The sequence below is a fragment of the Psittacula echo genome (genome assembly GCF_963264785.1).
Source record: "Psittacula echo genome assembly, chromosome: 8".
Classification (NCBI taxonomy): Eukaryota; Metazoa; Chordata; class Aves; order Psittaciformes; family Psittacidae; genus Psittacula; species Psittacula echo.
In genome coordinates this window covers 15,329,451-15,351,773 of record NC_137744.1, presented here as the reverse complement: position 1 = coordinate 15,351,773, position 22,323 = coordinate 15,329,451, and the positions used below count along the sequence as shown (strand labels likewise).

Sequence of the window (22,323 nt, the reverse complement as noted above, 5' to 3'; positions counted from 1 at the left end):
TGTGGTAACAGTGTAGATTAAAATGGTCTCTTTTGTATCTGCACCTTCTAAGAAATCCTTTACTCATTTAATAAAATAAAATTTTCGCCACCATCAGAGCAGAAGATAATTTAGACCAGTTAGCACCTATTGGGGTTTCATTGTGTCAGCTGATTTCAACATAAATTTGTTGACTGGTTGTTTCTAACGAAGGTACTATAATAATCCTCAGAGTCCGATACTCCATTCTGTATTCCTTCAAGTAACTTCTAATACGTCTGAATTAGGATTGAGAAACGTCTATGTATACACTGCCTATAAGGACATATAATTCAGTGTATCATTTCATAACCCAGCTGTCAACAGAGACAACATTTTTATAATACATGTATTGTATGTGTGCCAGTATGAGATGAATGGTCCTGTAACTGTAATCAATACCGTTCATTCAAACAACTGGCAGTAGCATTTCAGACAACTGGCAATTTCATCAGTTTCACTGGGCTGCACAAAAATAAACAGCTTGAGAGGAATGAATGATCTCTGTGGTTATCTATAAATAATACTAATCTCAGCCATTTGTTTTAGGGGTTCATCAATGGGAGCTGCAAAGTCTCATATCAGCGCAAAAGGCACGGCAGGCTTCAAGAACCTAATGCTGAAGAATTACACTGCTGGCTTTTCATTCACCCAGTTACTGTATTTACATACAGGCTCCTCCGAAAGCACCGTAATCCCTCCAGTGTTACAGCAGTTCCAGCTCTGCAGGGAACTCACACGATCCCAAGGATTTGTAACCATTTCAAAGTCAAACTGGATTCAGACAAAGCTCCAGTGATCTGAGTAAACCTACCCTGGGAATAACTAATGTCACTTCTGAGAAACGTGAGCAACTTTGGGATTTTTAACTGCTTCAGTGTGAAACTTGCCCACTCTCAAAGGAGTTTTTGATAGTGAAACAAACCTAACAGTGCAACAGGAATGAGACTAGCACTGCGGCTCATGGCTGCGAGGTGAACCCAGGCAGACGGGAAACAGAAGGCGCCATTCACAGGCCTGTTCGCTGTCTCTGGGAAGTGAAACAGCTCTTTTTTTCAATTCTCTTTTTTTCTTTTTTTTCTTTTTAATTATTGTCTATCTGTGCCTATCTCAAAGCAAGGCAAGAACAGAGAACAGCGAAAAACAAATATTCAGTTGACTAAAGGGAAAAATGCACCTCTGAGAAGTACAGATCCCAAAGAAAACTTCCAAAGCCTTGAAGTCAAAAGAAGATCTAATTGCTGTGGTTGGAGTGACTCTCCTTCTGGCAGCCTTACTGGGCTTTGGGCTGGCAAGCAGCATCACTGCTACCAGCCTGCACATCTGTGGGTCACTGGCCCCAACGCTCTGAACACATCTCCTGACCCTGAAAATTACTAGGTTTTCTACCCTATTTTGCCGAATCACAAGGTGCCTAGTGTGTGCTCTGGGGAAAACAGAGGAATGAGCAGTTTTCCCAAGGACCTAGAGGTTGGCACTCATCTGCTTTCGGACAGGATTTGTGCTCCCATAAGACATCACTGCAAAGAGCTCAATCCACCATCAACTACAGCAGTTTCTTTCTTGCAGATGCCATGAATCAAAGCCAAAGACATCACCTCAGCTCCAGCACGCACAGTGTAATGCTCCAAAGAAACTCCATCTGATGAGCTCTAGACAAGTGCCCAAGCCCTCTGCATAGACTATTGAGCAGGTAGCAACAGTGTGTACATATATCCAGGTAACCAAACTGCTGGGCCAAGTTCAAAAAGTCACATTGCTCCATCTATAGCCATAAGCAATCATTTTTCAGTCTTAAAGCCTGTGCTAAGAAAATCTATATCCTGGTAATTAATCTTCAAGCTGTGGCATTAATGAATTTATAAGCTTATTGCTGGTATGATGTGAAGGACGACCAGCACATCAAGCCCCACCAAGGAAGCATTTCAGTGGGATGTTTCTAGCATAATGGCCAACAGCAAAACAATTAATGGCACCAACTTCTTCAGAAAGAGAACACTCACTTTCCAGTGGACAAACAGTGAAGCTCACAACTCAGCTGGTGCCTCTACACCTCTGGGAAATGAAACAGGCTGTGCTGCGGAAGTTGCCTTTGCAAACAGAAAGCCATCTGCTGGTTTAAAATGAATTATACTGTTAAACTGTCTGCAGGACATTCATAGGGAAAATCTAGCTTTTAAGAATGGCTAAATTTATTAAGCTGCAGATCTTTAAAATATTGATGATCAAAGCAATAAAGTAACTACTTTTTATTCTATACTGTCAATAAATCTCTACATACTTGAGCTGTAATAATCACAGCACAACTTGAGAGACTTCTTCCAGAGATTTAACATTGGACTTAGAAAAAACACCCCAAACAAACTGGGTAGGAGGAGAGCTAAACTGGTAAAATAAAACATCTCACTTTCAGGTAAATGATTAGGTAGCAATGTACCCTGCTATTAACCTGAAGTCTATAATGAGAGCTTAAATGAACAGTTCTAAGTGGACGCAGGCCTTTGTAAGGGAGCCGCACTCCTGCATTTGGCACTAATTGACCCTTTTGCTGGCAGGCTCAGCAGTGAAGGCAGGCAGCAGCAGCTCAACTTCAGGCCCCTCTCTGTCATGCAGAACAAAGTCACAGTCCTGATTATCCAGGAGGTTTGATCTTAATGTTTTACACTTCTATAGCACCTTTCATCCAGGAACGAGGCAGGCAGGATAGCAGGAGAGAATCTTGAACTGCTATAGCCCTTCCCACATCCATTTTGCAGGAGGAGGTCTCCTGTCTTTGGAGCTTTCCAATGCTTTTTGCAAGACTACTCCACAAACACTGAATTACACAGCTGAATCTCTGAGAAACCGAAATGATAGATTCATATTTCACACATAGCTTCACCCAAGCTTCTTGAAAACACAATTAATAATCAATTCTGATTAAGTTATTTCCAACAAGATTTTAATCCCCTTACAGCAAATGTTGCAACAGACTGAATTCAAGTCAGCATACACAAGAAATACACAGGGCTGATAGAAGCATTTTTAGAGACCACATAGTAGAAAGGAGGAATCATATTAATCCTGCTTGCAATTTTGTCCAGAAAGATGCTATTTTTAAATTCATGTGGAGATCCTGATTAAGGCAGACTATTTCAGAGCAGCAGATTCTGGAATCAGCTAACAAAATTCTTATTAACACAGGGAATCTCCAGACATTACCAAGGAAGCATAGTATCTTTTCAGAAAAGCCCACAAGGAAAATGTACTTTAATATCAAACTGTATCCTCCTGTGTATGCAGATTGCCTCAAATCTCAAATGCATTTTACGTGAAACAGGGGCTAGCACTGCAGAACACCACAATAAGAATTTAAGACAGGAAGTGCAGATAATTTATCTGAGTAAAGCTTCCAGAAGATTAACTGATTTATGCTGATACTCATCCAAGCTGGAACCTGACCAGGTTGCAGGAGTTAGCAGCATCACAACCCGCGATAGGTTCCCTATTCATTAAAAATAGCAGGGTGTTTTTACAGATGAAAATAAGTTAAAATGTTAGCTTTATGCTTCAGCCAAAAGACTCCATTTTGCCGGATAGCTGTTCTTGAATTACCTCTAGAGTGACTCAGAAAAAGGTGTTGTGTTTTATAATAAGTCACTAGTCATGCAAGCACATAAGAGACGCAATGAGTTAAATTTCATGGATGGTCTTTTATGCCACACAGCCTCTCTTCATACAAGAACTGTATGAAATCAGTTTCAAAGTAGTGAAAGGCTCACAACTAACAAAATACATATATGGGGGGAAGGAAAAAGAGATATGAAAATCTGAAAGTAGAGAAGGTATAGGTGACTCCTGCTAAAAGCAAGGTCAGCACTTTCCATCAAAGACTACTTGATTTACACTATTTCATTTCAATTGAAAACCAAAATCTTTCTTTGGCAGATTCTGCACTACAGTCTATCACAGATACTTCTGAGACACCCAGCATCATTTATAAAGGGACACTTATTACTGCTGAACGTGAATATCTTGTCAAATTTCCCAAAGTTCCAAGAGGCAATATGTGCAATGCTACACAAGGGTGCATTCAGTTAGTTGTTGAAGTCAAGAGCCTGGACAACCTGGGTAGTCCTGGAGGAGAGGTATGCTACTGATTAAGATGCTCTGAGTCTCCCTCAAAGAATTCATTGGCTATCCTGGACCCACATCCTCCACTTATCCAGGGGCTTAAAGCTAGGAATACCCCATGAGGGACCACTCTTTTTTTACCCTTTACTGGGTTCACTCCTTCACCTCTCTCCAGAGCTACTCCAAATTTACCCTGGTGGAAATCAGATTACAGCAAGACTCCATTATGTATCTTGACTGCCCCTATTTATCTAATGTGATACAAAGAGACTGCTTTTTGCTTTCTGTTAGGGTAGAATAATGAAGCAGTAAAACATTTAGGTCCCAGTGGTCACTGCAGATATGCACAAGTATCACTGCATGAAATTTCTTTTTTCTATTACATAGCACAAAACCAGTGGCAATAAAGTACATCTGCTGCATACGAATGCACACCTCTGAAACAGGATGTTGTGGCTGTAGAAACCATGACTACATTTACTATGCTCTGCATGCAGTAAAGCTACACCGATTCATGCTTTAAACAAGGCAATTTCTGCACCTGGAGCGTCAAACTGCAGCAGTAGAAAACTTCAGGAGGGTTAACTGGTATCATTTTGATCAATTTTGGGCTTATCTCCCTGCCTCTCCAGGTAATAAAGTAAGTTGCCTGTAGATGGTGTGGAAAGACATGCTATACATACTTCAACTGACAAAAATTGTCTATCCATAAAATCCATCACAAGCAGCTTGAACTATATCCCCTCAAAAACCCGAGACAGCTTCTTCCAAACAAACACTTCTTTTTTCCACATCCATCATCCATATGTCATTATAAAAACTGGACAGAACAGGTGTTTTTACACTGAAAAAGGCAGATTCTTGTTTGCAGAAACATCCTGCTAACTGGGATAAGCTTCACCAAATTGTTTCAGTCAAGAATAAAAATGTACAAAACCCGAAAACAATCATTTCCAAAACAAAATACTTGGCTTCAACTGAATCTGAGTCAACGGTCTGAAGTCTGAAACTATTTTAAAAGCTTTTATTTTTAATTCTGCAACTTTTTCGTTGATCCCAATCTAATCTTTAAAACCTTTTTGGAACTACATCTGAATTGAAAAAATTAGCAAGTTGCACAGCTCCCATGCTTTTCAATCACATGTTTTTGAAGTCATGCAGGAAGATGTTCTGGGATGAACTATGGTTCTACGGAGGAACTTGGTCTGAGTTGGCCAAGGAATATAAATACTACCATTGGTCATGAGAATCACTCTGCTGATGTGGCCAGAATAGTAAAGAAATAGGATTAGGTGGCACAGGACAACTGTGTCATTTTCTTCTCTTTACTATTAATTTTATATTCATCAAGAAATGATAAGGAAATAGACACAAAAAAGCAATGTTTTTAAAAGGAAATTCAAAGTAGGACAGGAGGTATTATGCTCACTGCTCACTCATTCAGCATTTCATTAGGTCCAACTCCTTTTGACATCCTCCACAACGGTAGTAAAGCACCCTAGAGATGCTCCCTGGCTGCATAAAAACTTTGGAGAAAGATGGTAGAGTAAATTAAACTTGCTAGACAATTTTGAATCTCCCTAACAGTTTCGATTCAATTCAGGGTTAGACCCTGGGTCAGTCCTTTGCAGATCAATGGATTCTAATTAGCTCTCATCTAACTGCTGGGAAAAAAGAAGGCAGATGAACTTGAGTTTTCCAACCATCAGACTTCATTAGAATACAAACTTGGTGACACAAGTGGTAAAGCCTCTGAAGACAAAAGCCCTGTAGTCAGTAAAGATCATTATCTCGCCACGTTTTCTTGTAGAGAGGCCTTGGACAGTTCATCACCTGAAAAAACTTATCAATTACCAATTCTCTCCAAGCCATCTCTCCCCCTTCACTTCCCCTCAGAAGAAAAACACAAACAACAACAACCAGCAAAAAGTTTTAAGGACTTGAGCATACACGGCAGGGTACAGAAACCAATCAAGATGTGTGTCATGATGCAGCAACTCTAATTCACAAGACCCAATCCATATTCCCTAAGTGGGCTGCAGCACCTATTTCAGATTAAGATCTCTGAAATGGGTATCAGACATGGAAATCCTGGAAGGCACCAGCCCTGAAATGCAGTGCTGTACATCTGGAAAAGCTGGCCGCTGTGAAACACTGATTACAGCATGTTCTGCAGACGTCACTGGGAGAAATGAACAGGCACCACCACATCCAGTAAAGACAGTTTTTTCTCCTGTGACTCAAACAAGCAGTCAGAGCGTGGGTCAGGTGGGCAAGTTGGGCATATCCTGTGCTGTAGAAGGACCATACTACCAATAAAGATCCAGGATGTGTACGAGATAAAGAACATCTGAATAATAAACTTGCTTCCTTTCCCACAGCTTTGCTTATTTCAGATAAAGAGCAGAAAAATTCTCCTTTGTCAAGTGATAGATGGGTTTGCTGTACAGCTGTGACACATGTTCTCCCAGGTCCATCAGTGGGAATGTACATCTTCTTCTGGCAAGGACAGCTAATTAGCAAGTGCTAATTTCAATTTGTTTTTCAGAAGCATGAAGAGTAAGCTGGGTTTTGGTTGGCGGTTGTTTAGCTTTTGGGTTTGGTTTCGGCTTTTTTTGTTGTTGTTTTAGGAAAGGAAGAAGTGATCGGTAAAATGACAAAGATGCTGTTAGCCAAAGCTCTCCAAGTTCTTCACTGCAAACAGCCCTGCAATACTTGTCTGATACGGGTAAATTGTATTACCCTTGTACAAGAGAGAACAAAATGGCACTACCAAAAGTACAAACTGACTTACTCTAAATCATGCTAAGAGCCACCAGAAGACTCCACAATTACCCAAGTTCAGTCCCTTTACACATGGGCTGGTCGCAAATGCTTGTTTGCATATTAATAAAACTACTGATGGTGAAATCAGCAAGCACTATTTTATACTTGAGTCCAGGAGAAAGAGCTGGGAAAATAATGAAGTATACATGGAATGAAGTAAGTATGCATGGACTGTGTATCATCAGAGTGTATATACTTCTCCCAGATACAAAAACTGTCTTTAATAAGATATGCAGGTATTAGAGAGGACTCAAGACAGTAAAGTAACCATGCAGCCCTGCACTCATATTCTAATTCTTTATCAAAATTTCAAACATCACCTTTGAATAAACTCCAACAAATACAATCCCAACACAAGGGCAGGACCAAGCGTTCAAAGGCAGTCATGTAACTTACAAGTGGTCTGAAAGGGAATACTTTGTAAATTGTGTTTGAAAAAGCCAAACAAACCAAAACCAGCAAACAAACAAAACTTCCAGCACATCAACATATCTGAAACATCCAGTCTAGCAAAGTAATTACATACTAGTGATCAGATAAGACACTCTCTTCCAGCAGAAGAGTCCTCACGTGGGCTACAAGGATGCTGGGGAGGGACTATTCATCAGGGACTGTAGTGACGGGACAAAGGGTAACAGGTTCAAACTTAAACAGGGGAAGTTTAGATTGGATCTAAGGAAGAAATTCTTTACTGAGAGGGTGGTGAGGCACTGGAATGGGTTGCCCAGGGAGGCTGTGAATGCTCCATCCTTGGCGGTGTTCAAGGCCAGGTTGGATGAGGCCTTGGGTGACATGGTTTAGTGTGGGGTGTCCCTGCCCATGGCAGGGGGGTTGGAACTGGATGATCTTAAGGTCCTTTCCAACCCTAACTATTCTATGATTCTATGATTATCCAATTCTAGGAAAGCAATTCACCCTTTCTGCAAGTTTCTGGGCAAGTTATCCACAGTACAGCATCCCTGCAGGTTGATCCTCATGCATAAGGGCTTCCGTGCCTCCTGTGTAGTGTACATGTACAGGGTGCATGGTGCACTCACTACTTTAGAAGTGGTTAAGATGATAAAAGAGATCCAGGGCCTCAGACACCACAAGGAGGATATGTACGAACAAGGTGCTAGGTGGATTTATTCACATAACTGATTCCTCCATTCACTCTTCCTAATCACCTGTTTCTCTCTTGCTGTGTACATATGGTAGTTTTAGCCCTAATAATTACATTATTATTACATTATTATAATACATTATAATTATTATAATAATTACATTATTAAGATCAACTAAAAGGCACGCACTTCTGCATGTTTCACATATAGCTACAAACTGATAAATGAACTCTGCATTTCTGGCACTACACAAATATCTGCAAACTCCTCGATACAGTCAGGACAGAATACACACTGTGAAGCTATGTGATAATTACTATTACCCACACTACAATGACTAGTCAAATGTGAGTGTCTACTTTGGAGCCTTCCATCAGGTGACTGCACATGAAAAACTTCAAGCTTATTTCAAGTTTGAGGTTTCTAGGGCATCTGATATTCTGGAGATCAACAATAACATAAAGCAGGTGATATAACATAGGGAAGCATGTCTCTGCCTCTGACAGGAAACGTAACACGCACATTTAGAAGAAAAAGAATCCCCACAGATGAAATCTGGAAACAGTTTCATTGGTGATCATCACAGTTTCGCAGACACTGGGTAGATCTAGATCAATCATTTTTATATTTCTATTTTTAGACTGCCATATTGTTCCAGTGGAGGTAAAAGACCCTGGATAGCAGAACTCATGACAATAGGCACAGAGATTTTGGCTGCCTTTTGAGTTCTCTTAAAAAGGGAGCCATGGCCTTCCAGTGATTTGTACTTCACAGCAGCATAGAAAGTACTGATCTTAGGCTGTAACTTGAATGCCAAATACAAATTCAACATCAACATCTTAATCACAATAAATGAACACGACTTTTTCATTATATGGCTTGGCTTGGTTTGAAACTGAGCTACAAAACCAAACTGTTACTGCTTTAAAAATAACATATTCTAAAGCATTTTAAGGACACCTGACTAAATCAAAATTAGCATTCCAAAATCGGTAATGACAAAATATGTACTTTAAATGGAAAAATGTTAAATCACTGGATTGCGAAAATAAAGAATCTATTAAAGACACATCAGCTCCCTCATTTCACACCTTCTTGCATAACAGTCCTACACTTGCAGTAGGAAGGCCTCCCACCTCCCAGACACTGAACACCACGAACCCAGAGGAAAGAAACCCACTGTTCTCTGTGGCTCTTGGACAAGATCCCGAGTCAGTCTTCGACAAAACTGTGGGGTTTTGTTGTTGTTAAAAGCTACTGTAACAGGCTTGTTTCCCATCATGGTATTTCCATTTCCTCCCAGAGATAAACTACAGCTGCTACACATTTTATTGGAACGTGTAGTTAAATCAGTAGCTCTCCAACCCATGCCAATAGTCTCACGGGTCCTCAGGCCCAGTGCTCTATTGGAAAAGTGAATAATTTCATCTATACATCTGCACAAAATTTCCCTGAAACTGAACAAGTGAATGGTGCTCTTCATCATGCCTAATTCTTCATTCATTTCGTGAATTCAAAGTTTCTCATAGAAGTGTCCAAGATTTTTTTTCCTCTACAATGTGAGTTAAATGGAACCCTAACATCTAAGTGGTATGTAAATGCTATGCATACAGCAAAGGTGGAGAGAAAGGAGAGTCAGCTTATTTTAAAATTAAGAAATAACAAAACATACTTGAAAGCTGTATGGGTCCTTCTGCTAACAGAAAGACAGCATTCAGCTTAGCAACAAATCATCTCCTCTACCATGAAGTGCAAAGAAACTTCAGTTGAAACACACCCTTCATTTTTTGACCTAGCTCAATACTGCAAAAGCTTCGACGCCTAAACTGAAGCCTGCTGATTCTCTTTGTCATACAGGCATAACACACAATATTTGAGCACGTTCTGCAGCATAAAAGGCGTTTTTAGGGATCTGTAATGGTTTGTGTAGAAAGCACATTTCCAGGTGTTCTACCACAGGATGCTTGGGGAAACCACAGTGCATTCCTTATCATGACAGTGAGGCATCTACCCTATGGTCTCTACTCACAGAAAACCACCAGTACATGGCCCAAACTTGGCAAGACTCTAGCGAGACATGCTTATGCTTTTGGCAGAAGGGAGCTGACCACCTTCAGCATCTGTGTCCTTTGCCAGCTGGCCAAAGAGCATACAGATGCAAGGGAAGCAAATATCTGCCCACTAGCAAAAAGAAATGCTGAGTAGCACCTAAAGAAAAAGTGTGTGTGTGTGTGCACATGTGCAAGTGAGTATTCATATGTATGTATTTATTTATATATGCACACCTGTGCTTTGAAAAAGGGAGTAATACAGTTAAACAGGAAAAAAATTGCCTGCTACTAGCCCTGCGGTATCATTCTCTGCAATGCTCTCAAACAACAAACAGGCACTTTTTCTACTAAAACCTCCTAAGTTGTATTTCAAGGATTAAACACAAGGACTGCAAGGATGCTAAAGAAAAATTTCCTAAGAAAGTCTGAAGTCAGACCCCTTTAGAAAGTGTGCACTTACAAGATTTTAGCAACTTAAAGTAAGCATATCATTCTATCTCCTCTTTTTTTTTTTTTGTCTCTTAAAGAACGAGTGCTTGTGGAAAAACCACTACATATCATCATTTGATAAAACACAAAAAGCCTTCTGGGTTCAGAAGAGACATGAGAAATGACTCAGAAAAATTGCCAGGACAAGAATTTGCAGCTGATAGGTTAGCCCAGAGAGGGAATCTGCCTGTAGATTAATTAGATTCTGCAATCACAGCCCCTTTTCACCCATACACATCCCACCACTATTATTACATGATCAACAGATTTTAATGAAAACTAATGCTTTCCTTTGAGAAATTCCAGCAGGACTACGTAGAAGGTTGACTTTCCTATATATCTCTTGAAAACTGTACATATCACAAGTGCACGTTTGTTGGCTGTAAAGGTGTACAACAGCAATTTTTTGCAATGACAGTGCAGAGAGGGAATATGAGATCTGTGTGCTAATGAGCTGACACTGCAGAGGCTGGAGCAGTGTTAGTATAGTGCACTACAAGTGCAGAGCAGAAAGACATACGAGGGTTATTTCGAGGGAATTTGATCTACAGAACTGTACGCATAATTCAACATTAATACTAACATCCTTTATCAGAGGTTATAAGAACAGCGTAAGAGATGCTCCAGTGATGAATTTATATATTTGAATTGTTATAGTCATATTATTCCTAAAAAGCCATCTCCCTCTCTTCATAAGCTTTTTTGAGGAAAACATAACATCCACGTTTTACTTGATTTTATTCATTCACAGGTCAAACTAACTTTTTTCCTTTCTGTTTTTCTTTCCTCATGGCAAAAAGCTTTATATTTTCAAAGATGTAATAAATCTCCTCCCTCCCTGAGCCCACTGATAAACTTCAATTCACATTTAAATACATCAGAATTTCCATCTGTGCTTGTATTTTCTCTCTGTTAAGATATTGTACAGCTAAATAAATAGGTGGGAAGATAAATACAGACCGGATGAATACTGTAGGCACATCTGTAAATGAAATATACAGAGAGGGGTTCTGTGTAGCAGTGAAGCAGGGAACACATGTACATATATCAAATTATGCATAATTTAACCGAAAAAGGAATGAGAGGGAGGGGCTTAGGGCAGGAATTTTCTTTTGCTTCTAAACAAGTTTGTTCCCATGTTGGGATATTGCCAAATCTGACCTGCCTAAGGTGGGCTTTTTGTCTCTGGCTCATGAAGATACTTCACAAGAGATGTTTTTTTTCTCCTGCCTCTGGAATGCACCAGATTGCACCAAGAGGGATATGCAGCTGTACGGTAAGAACATAAGTCTTTCCTGAGCAGAGCCCCCCCTCAATATCTGCACACATGAACACTTACTAGAGTCAACTATCACATAAATGAAAAGTATTATTTTATGGATACTGATCAGTACAGGCCCTAGGCTCAAGCTACACATGCTACAATTTCTCCAATTTTCCTTCAGCTCCTTTACCTATTTGACCACAAAGTCAGTCACAGCTTCCCTTCTCCAGTGAAGGCAGTCAAGAGTCACTGCAGGTTCCTCTCCTATGGATCTCTGCCAATTGCAAATATTGATCAAATGGCTGTGTGACAGCTCTGGAGAAAATATATGCTTATCTCTAAGAGAAGTAAAAATGTTGTGGGAATAATTCCTTCATGGCTACGGCAGCACCCTGAAATTATCTGCCACTCCACTGGGAAGTGAGGATGTGATTAAGAGTACTTAGGCCACAATGTTCTACATGTTAGCCAGGTAGTGTGAGGAGCTATTAGTTCACTGTAATGCACTGATACCTAGGAGCATTCTGACTTTCAAAGATAATTGCTTCCAGATCCAAAAAGAGCAACTGTTCTATTTTTCTTTTTATATTATTTATTTTGAGCTACTGAGACCTAGATGACTGGTGACTTGGACTCACTGCATTCCTTCCCTACCACCAGTATTACCAGATGGTTGACATAGCTATAGAGAAGGTCACCTTTTCATTTTCTTCCTTGTCTTCTATTTTTATATAGGTTATTGTAGGTTAGTGTTCTCTGGTCTATGGTTTCTCCAGAGATTTAAGTTTTCCCAATTTTACTATACTGGTAACGAGTATTGGAACATACAGGCCTATACTACAGAAAACCAGCTCATGTGACTAAAATTTTCACAGCTTTTACTAAGCAATGACAAAAATCATTAGGCATCAGGTGAGAAGCATGATGACCAAATAACACATTGCCTCTGAAGGAGTATGTGGTTTGCTTGTCTGGGGGGATCTGTGAAGCAGTGCTGGTAGAACTTTTAAAAAACAATTAATAATTAATCGCCCAAGCAGTTTAATGTATTTAGTTTAAATCCATATAATTGATATCTAGGAACTATGTCTGAAATACAGCCTCTTGAAGGGATTACACTGATTAAGGATTAATAGTCTGATATTTGTTGAAAGAGCTGTTGAGGCTGGATAGGATTAGTAAAATAAGATGCAAAGCACAGACACGCTTTTATTTACCATTTTTCCACTTTACCAAATATTTTTGTTGGATATTATATAATTAACCCCCCTGCAAAAGTTTTAAAGGTCCTAATTCAAAGCCCTCTGAAAAGTGTAACGCTGCACTAGCAAGAACCAGTCACATGGGGGATATGTCAGAATACCAATCCAAAATTTTCCAAGTTATTTCCTTGTTGAATATTTTCTAACCATCAACTTTCTCAGAAAATACCTGAAATCATAGAAGAATAAAGTGTCTACTTGTGTAGCCTTCCAATTATGCAGCGTGGGACAGGAATATAAGAAATATGCTGCCCCAAAGAAACAAAAAAATGAAGAAGTATCAGATATCCAAAATATTAAATTGTTTTAAAGCAAGTTTTCTGTACTCCAATACTTGATTATTTTAGCACAGTGCTTCCTCTTTGAATATTTTATACTGTGAGTATATAAACAAGGCTCCAGTTCATAACACAAAGTTAGTACATTGCATTCAGAGTTCCTTTAGACGATGTACAGGCATATTTCTGTATACTGCAAAGGGCATGCAACTATCTCACATGAAGACCCCGTTCATTTTCAAAGGCTTACCATAAAACAGGTATAGAAGTGAACTTGGATGCATCAGTACACCAAATGCTCAAGAATTACTATTGCTAAAGGAATGCTTTTTTAAATGCAGAACATGCACCAGTCTTTCAAAAAGCAATTTCACATTTTAACACCACATTAACACTACTCAAAGTTCTATTTTGCTTCTTCTGTTAATAAAGGCTCAAATTATACATATGTACTGCTTGTGCAGAGCTATTTCTCATAATGCTAAATGCTCTGGTTCCATTTTCTCTCCCCTCAGCTCTAACAGTATTTGTCAGTTTACAGTTGTCCCAGCTTTTAACAGGACTCTCACTGTAAGAAAACAACCCAGTATTTCAGGGTAGAAGAGGCAAGTAAGCCCCTCTACCATATCCCCTCAAGGTCACTTCTAAACAGCTGGTTTGTTTTATTTGAAATCATGCTGTTTCACACAGCTAGGTTGTAGCCTCAACAGAAAAGGGATGTTAATTCAGCAGCAATCCATTGATCACAGCTAAACAGCGCTGCTATATAAATAAGATGGTTGTTTCTCTGGAAAACAAAACTAAAAGGGCGAAAAGAAGTGGTGAGAGAACTTTCTATAAGGTATTTTTCAACCATATAACACTACAAATCTACTAAACATCATGCCAGTACACACATTTGTTGCATTATTTTGTATGAACCAGAACGCCAGGCTATCAGGGAGAAACTGAATGCAAGTATAGATAACAAATAAATATATATATTTTTTAAAAGCATGTATTTACTTACAAGCATTTGTCACTGAAAAACTGTTGGAAGAGTCCAAGTGATCTACATGATAGTTCAAATGGAAGGGCTTTTCTGTGGTATTTTGGTTTGTGTTGTATAACTGCACAGCAAACCGAAATGCACTGTGCTCCTGAACAGTGTTCCTCATGAAAAGTCCACCTAGGATTGAAAACAAACCAAAACAAACGAAACGGTATTTCAGAACCAATTCTGAGGAGAAACAGTGGCAATAGGTCTCATTTGCATACCGCACATCTTATGAAAGAATGAGCAGGAGCAGGCTGAGCCCGGGCACATAATTCTGACAGAGCACGTACATGAAATACGTACTCCGAGTCCAAAGTTAGGCTTTTAAAGCCATACACCACATCCAGGTGCCCCCGGAGCGATACGGAGTCACCGGGAGCTGCAGGCGCACCTTTAACACCCGACCACTGACACACGATGCCCGCACTCTGATTTAAGAGTCTAACTCGGGGAACTGTGCTCCTAAATTATCCCCAGACTACCCAAATAACGTCTCTGTAGAGTTATGGGCTAAGGACACGGGTGGCGTGGCAAACGTGCGGCTTTAAGCGGTCTGGTGGAGAACAGGCAGAGCTGAGCGCTGCTTCGGTGGAGAGGCAGGGGAAAGTCCCCCGTTCCAGTCGGGTGCCCCCAGCCTCACAGCTCCACCGGCCCCGGGTTCAGGGCACGCCGTTGCAGACTGGCGCCGTGATTCCCTCACGTTGTTTGCTACACGGGATGCGCTGCTTCAGGGCGCGATTCCGCATGAGCACGGACCGCATCCTCCGCCGCTCTGAAGGGAACGGACAGCGCGGCCGCCCGCTGCCGCAGCCCGGGCATCGCTCCTGCTTCTCGCTCGCAACGACGGGCAGGAGCCGGAGCGGGTCTGGCCCCGGAGCTGCATCCCCGCTCCCCTCCACACAACTTCCCCTCGGCTGCCGGGGTGGAAGCCGCGGGTCGCGGTGCCGCGGCGGGCGCTTACCGATACTAATGGTGTTGGGGAACCCTGCCAGAGCCTTCCCCAGCAGCCCCGCCAGCAGCAGCAGGAGGGTCCGGGGCACGCTCTGCCCCATTTTCTTCAGCCCCTGCGGTTCAGCCCCTAAAACGAAATTGGCGGCACAGGCATGGGCGCAACTGGAGACTCGGAGTAGTGTCAATGGTGGTGGCGATGTTAGCGGAGGTAGTGGGAGGGTGGTCCCCTCCTTCCTTCCTTCCCTTATTTTTTTTTCCTTCCCTAAATCCCTCTCCTGTTGTCTTCACCCCAGCCGGGGAGGGCTCATTGGCTGCGAGATTGCCTTTCTCCCCCCGTCTCCAGCAGCACCCCCCCAGCGCAAGGACTTCCCCCAAAGATGGTGGGTAGCGGAGCCGGCGAGGGTGCTCCGCCCGGGCCGGGCGGGGGTTATCGATCAAACTTGGCGTGAGGCGGGCTGGCAGCCGCTCCGCTCCGCTCGGCCCGCCCAGCCCTGGCGCTGGCGTCTCCCGGCCGCAGCGGAGATCGGGGCTGCGGTCGGCAGGAGCTCACCGGCCTCACGTGGGCCGGCGCCCGGGCTGCAGCTGGCCCCTTTAAAGCTGCATCGCCCGGGTGTGTGTATGTGTGTGTGTGTGTGTGTGAGAGCGCGGTGCGTGCGCCTGTCTGCCGCCGGGGGAGGGGAGGGAAGGGAACTGAGCCGGAGGCAGGCGGCGGTGTGAGGGGATGCGGTCGGGGTCCTGCCCAGGGCCGGGCAAGGCGGCCGGTGCGGGAGCTTCAGGGTCGGGTGCTGAAAGGCGGCAGAGGCGCCTCTGTCAGGGGCGAGAGGCCCCGTGAGGGCTCGGACGGCCCGGTGCCGCCGGGCCTGCCGCTCAGCTGGCGGAGGAGGGCGGCCGCGGTGCGGGGCACACGGGGGAGAGGGCTGGGGGGAAGCGGGAGCGCGGGGCTGCCGGAGGGAAGGCTGGAAGGGGCACAGGGCAGCGAGAAGAGGCGATGCGCTTTCTCAGAGAGGCTGCCTGGGCTCTCCCCATCCCTCCGCCAGTGCCAACACCTGAGGGAAGAGGTTCCCGCATTCATCCGCCTACAGTGCCATGAAGTGGAGAAAGAGTTCATCCCACGCAAGGGAATATTAGGTTCCTTCCCTATCTCCTCTAAAGGAAGGAAATCCGACAAAGTCTCCCTGTCTGGGAGGCATCCCTGCCAGATGCTGTGCTGCTCCAGCCCAGAGCACAAAGCATGGCTCACCCGGAGTAGGCTGGTGGTGAGTGCTGGACACTCTGTGTAGTTCTTTGCTGTCCACTTGGCTGAGCACCAGCCTTTATGTGCCCCTGGCCCGCACATCCGTAGGGATCTATTGTGCTTCTGCTTGAAGCTGAGTTCTCTGAGGGCTTGATCCTGCACCTGTCTCCTTGACACCCCACCAATGGATCCTGTAGCTCTTTTCTCTTTTTGCTGCTTTAAGACTCACAAAACTGTACAAAATGGAGACAGAAAATTGGTACTAGGCCATCTAGTCCACCCACCAGGGAAGGTTGTTATTTACTTACTCTTTCCTTTTCCTCTGATTTCAGTAGGTGACTTTCCCTTTATATTCTGTGCTTCCCTTCCCTTACCCCCCGCCCCACCTCAGGCTCTGGTGTTCAGCTGAGTTAGAGATAATTTTGCATTTGCAAAATAATCACCCAGTGCCACTGGCTGTAGCATTGGATCTAAGTACTCACGATGTAAGATGGTGGCATGTTCCTGCTAATGAGTTAATGTCAGAGATTCAAACCACTGCTCTTCAAGGAAGCCAGAGGCACAGGTGAAGAACAGGACATCATGCAGGAACAGGCCATTCATGACGCAGGAGCATAACATATATATATGAGTCCTAATTGCTCCTAGGTGCATGCACTGATTGCTACATGTCGTGCTCTTTAGGAAAATCATGCCCAGAAGATGGAGTCTAATCCAGTTCAGGCAGGGGCAGGCATCAGGCTGCAGGGTGGCTGGTAATGTCCCTTGTTAGGATTGAGATAGCAGTTGTCATTTTATCTCTCTACTTAAAGAAACAGTTATTTGTATGGATAGGTGGGGTATAAAGTCCATCTTTGTACCTATAGCACTCCACTAATATTACCCATGCATTCTTGTAAACATCCCCATGAAGCATGACTGTATTGTTTTACAGATGTGAAAACTTAAAAATCAAGGGAAGCAATTAGCCCAGTCCACCTAAACAGGCAGTTTTATACCAAAATTAAGGTCATGAGCAGCAGCCCAGCTTAACTGTAGAGCACTCTCTCAAATGTCCTAAGATAAGCAGTACAGACAGGTACCTGAAGTTTAGACACTGAAGACAGTTCTGAAAATCAGGTTCCTATAAGCAAATTATTTCTCTTTCTGTTTGCAAACTACTTATATTTCCTGATTATACTCACCTCCAGCCCATTTCTAACATATTCTCTACAAAGTCCTGCTGTCCTCTTTTTTGTGTCCTTTCCTAGTGGCCCTGCTTTCTTCCTGTTCACTTGCTCTCACAAAGTTTTCTCCATCCCTGCAGCTGTGTACTCCAGGCTGAGTGCTACCTGCCACACTGGCAGCTGATGATGTACTGAAAAAAAAATGACATAAATTATTTAACATTATGGATGTTAGAACAAGAGAAGAGAGAAAATATCTGTGAATGAAGGTGGCTTGTGTCAGAATCTCATTTTCATACACAGCCAGTAGGGTGGGTACCTCATCTCAAATAAAATGGTGCTTCACAGCCTTATCTCAAATTGGAGAGGCTTATTATAATCCAAAATATATCTGTGCTTAGAGACAAATAGATTTTCATTACCACCCACATTTTTCTTCACAAGGCCCCTAATACATTGTTATTAGCATTTTCAATATGCACATTGCTTTGTTGCTTAGGCAATTACTCTCATGGTACTATTTGCAGATACAAATGGTACAGCAGCAGTCCCATACAGGTTTTGAGAAACCCAGAGAGACCCCATCCCAGTTTATCTTTCTTACAGCAACCCCAGTGTGTCCTAGGACTAAAACGATAGGGGATTAGTGGGCTTTATTTGGATATTAATACCATGCAAGTAGTTTATATACTTTGCTCAGTGGCTCGAGTTAATGAGTGCCACGGTAACCAAGGTCATACCAAATGCTTTCCCAAACCTTCCCTAACTAAATACAACCAAAATTTTGCAGGATAATCAGAGCTTCACGTGCAGATGGTTCGTAGTGTTCTGGGACAGTAGGGGATTCTGTGTACTATCTACCTGAGAAGGAGGAGGTGCTGATTTATAATTAGCTAATATGTCCTCATTGTAATGTCTAATAGTGGATTAGAAAAATGCTTTGGAATTTGGGACACTCTTCTCACTGAGCTTTCTGATTTTACAAGGTTAAACCCATAGTGTTAGCATAAAGCCATGCCAAAATCTACACTGGGATTTTGTGGCTTAAGCTTCACCCTAACTGGACTGCATTTATCACTTTTGTCATTCTTTTTTCTAATTGCAAGAGAGAAGCTCAGGCAGTGAGTTTCCCAGTTGTGCTTTTCATAATACCAACCATATCAGGTTATAATTGCCAATGAATGTATTACCAATTGTGTCTTACAGCCTTTCCTTTCTTTTTTTTTTTTTCTTTTTTCTTTTCTAAACTGGTTTTCTTCATAAAAACGAAGGACACATAATTAACTGAACTTTCTGTTAATGTCAGCATTTAGATTAGCTACACTGATTAATTCTGCCATAGACACTTAACAGACAGAGTGATAGTGGGGAGAGACAGAAGCAAGATGAAAAGCGAGAAGATGAAACTACAGATAGGAGGAGTCAAGCAGAAAGTTGGTGTCAAAAGAGGAAAGGTGAATACAGACATAACAGCTTCATATATTTTAGAAAAGAGGTCAAAAGGACATCTACTTCAGATGTGATTATATTATGAGTGGGCAGAGAAGAAACTATAGAAACTCTCCTGTTTACCTGTCGTTACCGTGCAATAACAAAGACATAAAATGAAATTAAAAGGCAGCAGAGAGAGACAGTTTAACAGAAATATTCTGCTATGCAGTTTATAGCTGATCTATAAAGCTGTCTTCTACACAGCACTCTTGGCAAAAATAATTGTTTTTAAAAATTTCAAATTTTATGTGAATTAGCAGATTAAATGCATTAGACTGTGTAGTAAAAAGCTTTTGGGATTAATATTAAGAATTCATAGTAAAAAGTATCTCCTGAATGGCTCAGAAAAGATCAATTCTTCTTATGCATGATGAGAGTTTCCAGTATGTCTGAAGTTCTCTGACAGTTTTTATACTGGGCAGCATTAGAGACAGGATAAGAAACTACCTGAATCATTGATTTCACCTCCATCCCTGGAAAACTGATGGAACACCTTATCCTTGGTGCCATCTCAAGGCAAATCAAGGATAAGAGGGTCATTAGGGGCAGTCAACATGGCTTCACCAAGGGGAAGTAGCCTTGACCAACCTCATAGCCTTTTATGAAGACATAACAAGGTGGTTGGATTATGGCAGAGCAGTGGATGTGGTTTACCTTGACTTCAGTAAAGCATTTGACACAGTCTCCCACAGCGTCCTCACAGCTAAACTGAGGAAGTGTGGACTGGATGGTTGGGTGGTGAGGTGGACTGCAAACTGGCTGAAGGACAGAAGCCAGAGAGTTGTGCGGAGTCTAGTTGGAGGCCTGTATCTAGTGGGGTGCCTCAGGGGTCAGTGCTGGGGTCAGTATTATTCAATATCTTCATCAATGACCTGGATGAGGGAATTGAGTGTACTATCAGCAAGTTTGCTGATGACACTAAGCTGGGAGGAGTGGTTGACAGGCCAGAAGGCTGTGCTGCCATCCAGCGAGACCTGGACTGGCTGGAGAGTTGGGCTGTGAAAAATGTGATGAAATATAACAAGGGGAAGTGTAGAGTGTTACATCTGGGTAGGAACAACCCCAGGTTCCAGTACAGGTTGGGGAATAACCTATTAGAGAGCAGTGAAGGGGAAAGGGACCTGGGGGTCCTGGTTGATAGGAGGATGACCATGAGCCAGCAATGTGCCCTTGTGGCCAGGAAGGCCAATGGCATCCTGGGGTGTATTAGAAAGGGGGTGGTCAGTAGGTCAAGGGAGGTTCTCCTTCCTCTCTACTCTGCCCTGGTGAGACCACATCTGGAATATTGTGTCCAGTTCTGGGCCCCTCAGTTCAAGAAGGACAGGGACCTGCTGGAGAGAGTCCAGCGCAGGGCGACAGAGATGATTAAGGGAGTGGAGCATCTCCCTTATGAGGAGAGGCTGAAGGAGCTAGGTCTCTTTAGTCTGGAAAAGAGGAGACTGAAGGGTGACCTCATTAATGTTTATAAATATATAAAGGGTGAGTGTCACGAGGATGGAGCCAGGCTCTTCTCGGTGACAACCAATGGTAAGACAAGGGGTAATGGGCTCAAACTGGAACACAAGAGGTTCCACTTAAATTTGAGAAGAAACTTCTTCTCAGTGAGGGTGACAGAACACTGGAACAGGCTGCCCAGGGAGGCTGTGGAGTCTCCTTCTCTGGAGACATTCAAAACTCGCCTGGACGCCTTCCTGTGTAACCTCAACTAGGTGTTCCTGCTCCGGCAGGGGGCTGGACTAGATGATCTTTTGAGGTCCCTTCCAATTCCTAATGTTCTGTGATTCTGTGATTTGTTATTCATTTTTGCTAAGAACAGTTAACAGGTGAAATTCTGGGACCGCAGAAATGCATAGTAGGTTTATTGCCATCCGAGCCAGGATTTTACCCAACACATTCTGGCAGAATAATATGGTCTGGTAGATAGGAATATGTACTAGTACATGCAAAGATGATCAATATATATATAGGAACAGGGTCAAGGAGGAAACTTGTTGATACAAAAAAGTCATTGCTCCATTACAGGAGTCTAATTCAACGTTAGGTAGCAGAAGCAAATTCATGCAGCAACTTTTATCGGAACTGAACTGACTGTTACAGTAATAACCTATATGTATTACAATTGCAGAACTAAGACACAAATGTGGAAAAAGCCAGCATGTACAAATGTCTTCATTTTTCTTGGGTTAGTGGTATCTTCAGGATACATACTTCTAATTCTTCTAAGAGCTACGGGGCTGGTGGAGATGTACTGTTATTATAGTCTCATAATGTCAGAAACAATTTATATTGCCTTCTGCTTTCTGATTAACTGTACACTAGGCACTGCTGGCATAACACAACCCTGTGATTCTTATTTAAACCTGTACTTTTGCTGTGCTCATCTATATTTATTACTTCAGGAAACAGTAAATCAAATAAAAAAGTAATGGTATCCCCTATATACTGTTAATAAAGTGAATCCCCTCTCTCTTTTTTATATCTGTGAGTACACTTTTCAAGTAATATTGGGAGTTATATCCAGTTCATACCCACTTGAACTGTGCAGAATCTGACCACTGAATATTTAATTTCTGTATATAATTAATTATGTTAATTAATTATATAATTAAATATGTTCTTAAAGACAATCTCTTTTAAGTAGTGAATAATCACTTCAGATGAATGTTTGCCAATCAAAAGTCTATTTTCCTCCCAGTATGTGCTTATATATTACCATGACTCACCTCATCTCAGTTCAAAATGGACATTCAGTTCTCTGCTAATTTCAAAGAACCTGTTTTACTTCTGAAGTAAGCCTTTTGAGCACTAGGGTATGGAATCAACTCTCTTTTTTAAGAGCTCATTTGATTCGTGGAAACAAGGTATTAATATGGGAAGGAAACCGGAAAAAGAAGCTGAGAAAGTTGGGGCTGTTCAGCCTGGAGAAGAGAAGGCTGCATGGAGACCTCATAGCAGCCTTCCAGTATCTGAAGAAGACCTACAAGGATGCTGGGGAGGGACTCTTCATCAGGGACTGTAGTGACAGGACAAGGGCTAACGGG

At 42.3% G+C, this 22,323-nt stretch overlaps 1 protein-coding gene across 2 annotated transcripts in view; it reads right to left on the bottom strand.

Annotated features, from left to right (window-relative positions):
- Positions 1-15,492, bottom strand: part of GRIA3 (glutamate ionotropic receptor AMPA type subunit 3) — a gene marked incomplete at both ends in the record, with an annotated part of 145,998 nt that extends 130,506 nt beyond the window's left edge. For both annotated transcript variants that reach the window (XM_080624695.1, XM_080624694.1), the window contains 2 exons: positions 14,414-14,572; positions 15,402-15,492. In XM_080624695.1, coding sequence (XP_080480821.1) covers positions 14,414-14,572; positions 15,402-15,492 — 250 coding nt within the window. The remainder of the gene's footprint in view (positions 1-14,413; positions 14,573-15,401) is intronic.
- Between the last annotated feature and the right edge of the window lie 6,831 nt (positions 15,493-22,323).